At 32.4% G+C, this 1,934-nt stretch overlaps 2 protein-coding genes across 2 annotated transcripts in view; both read right to left on the bottom strand.

Annotated features, from left to right (window-relative positions):
- Nucleotides 1–1,330, bottom strand: part of SCOT (Succinyl-CoA:3-ketoacid CoA transferase) — a 3,273-nt gene extending 1,943 nt beyond the window's left edge. Inside the window, exons 1-2 of the mRNA XM_011306233.1 lie at nt 930–1,330; nt 349–729 (exon numbers count right to left, since the gene is read on the bottom strand). Coding sequence (XP_011304535.1) covers nt 349–729; nt 930–1,013 — 465 coding nt within the window. The 5' untranslated portion in view covers nt 1,014–1,330. The remainder of the gene's footprint in view (nt 1–348; nt 730–929) is intronic.
- Nucleotides 1,331–1,662: 332 nt separating this feature from the next.
- Nucleotides 1,663–1,934, bottom strand: part of kermit (PDZ domain-containing protein GIPC-like protein kermit) — a gene marked incomplete in the record, with an annotated part of 4,316 nt that continues 4,044 nt past the window's right edge. The window contains 1 exon segment of the mRNA XM_011306186.1: nt 1,663–1,934.

Below are 1,934 nucleotides of genomic sequence, written 5' to 3'. Positions count from 1 at the left end.
GTGGTGGATAATTCCTCTCTCGATTTCAATATCATTTCATTAACAGCAGTAACAGAAAAAAAAACTTTGATTAAACAAAAACTGAAAAACAGCCAGAAACTACGAAAACATTGCTGATGATTTATTTGCGATAAATTACTCCAGCCCTGATGTCAGTATTTATGAGAATTAAAAGTCATGCGATATTTCAATTTCTCATGTCAATTACCTTCAAATCTTATCAGTTGGAGATAATTATTTTGATCAAGTGTAAAGGCGTGTTTCTTTAATTCCACATATTTAAGTGCATAAATTATGAATATTGTCCTCATATTTGAAAAACGGAGCGATAAAAAAAAACGTATTCACCTGCGGTGTTAACTCCACCTCCAACTCCCCACTGAGATATTGCTTCTCAAATTCTGCATTCTCCCCCACATACGAAGAAATCATTCTCTTTATCCTTTTTTCATTTAACAACAATCCAAGCCCCCAGTCATCAACTCCAGCATTATTGGAAACAACAGTCAAACCTTTGCTTCCTTTTTTCAACAATGCATTGATCAAGTTCTCAGGTATTCCACACAATCCAAATCCTCCAACCAATAATTTCGCTCCATCAGGAATATCTGATATCACTTGCTCCATTGATTTGAAATATTTACCATCACCTACGGGTGGTTTTATCCTCTGAACTTCATTTTCTGGAGCGGAAGTGTCTGATTTCACTGAGAAATTCACTGACCAGATCTAAATAAAATGACAATCACCATTCAATAATTAATTAATCAGGAATAACTACAGATTAATTAAAAAGACAGTCGATAAACCTCTGCAGGTAATTGTGAATGTAAAAATAAAATTATGATGATTAAAGAATTAAGGAAAAGATCAAGTAGTTGAGAATGTTGAGAATTTATTTTCTAGGTTAAGAATCAAGTTGTAGTCACTTTATTTATTGCTGGATGAATTTGTTGTCGGGTGCTCCCAAGTCTAAGGCAGATGCTTCGAAGTTTTATTATTGTTGCTGCCATATTATTTGGGTTAATGAATAATTAACAGGTCAGTGATGACTAGTGGACTCAGATGATCAGTCAGAATGGGAAAAAAATTGTCTTGTCCCTTCACCGGTTCCTCGAGAACTGCCACTCATTCAATACGATAACCCATACTATTACATTTCGTATTACAAATATCTCCAGTGAGATTGCGACTTTTTTATTCGTTTAATTGGAGGGAAATTTGCGAGGTCATAGATCCCGTTTGCACAAGTGACGAGTCGTATCTCAAATTCGCAATTGGGAATGCGTAATGAAGGGAATTTATCTCGCGAGATGTCAATCGTTTGAATATTCAAATTTTGTGATGGAATTGTTACAGAAATAAGGGGAAAGATTTTTTCATTCTGTAGATTTTATTTTCTGGGGAGATATCTATTGCACGATGTTATGAACAAATTTGTTTTTCATCTGTATCGAGACTTGCAACATCGGCTTCAAATACGTAGGATGATAAATATTGTTTCGTAATGTTTTTTTACGATTCAACGCGTCATGAACTCTTAATCGAAATTAAAAAATTTTTCTTTCAATTATTTCAATTTCAATGATTTTTAATAATTTTCCCACGAAATTTCGATTTATACGGTTTTTTTTTTATTGAGAATGAAGAATTATTTATCTGTTAAATTTTCAGTCCATTTTATTTAACATTAATTACAAATTGTTTGGTACTCATTAATTAAAATATCTCTTCCGTATCAATAAACTCTGTGCTTATTAATGATAATAATTAGGTACAGTTTTGATCCAAGTATTTTAAACTAATCTCATTACATATTCATTATACAATAGAATTATAAAAAAAAAATAGAATTCAATGATTCCCATCGAAAACGAGGCCAACAAAATACTTGCATCGATGGCAGGTGTTTTTACGAGTAAAAACTACAAATG

Source organism: Fopius arisanus, unplaced genomic scaffold (assembly GCF_000806365.1).
Source record: "Fopius arisanus strain USDA-PBARC FA_bdor unplaced genomic scaffold, ASM80636v1 scaffold00002, whole genome shotgun sequence".
In the NCBI taxonomy this organism is placed as follows: domain Eukaryota; kingdom Metazoa; phylum Arthropoda; class Insecta; order Hymenoptera; family Braconidae; genus Fopius; species Fopius arisanus.
The sequence above is the reverse complement of the archived record's forward strand: the minus strand, read 5'-3'. Positions and strand labels throughout refer to the sequence as shown.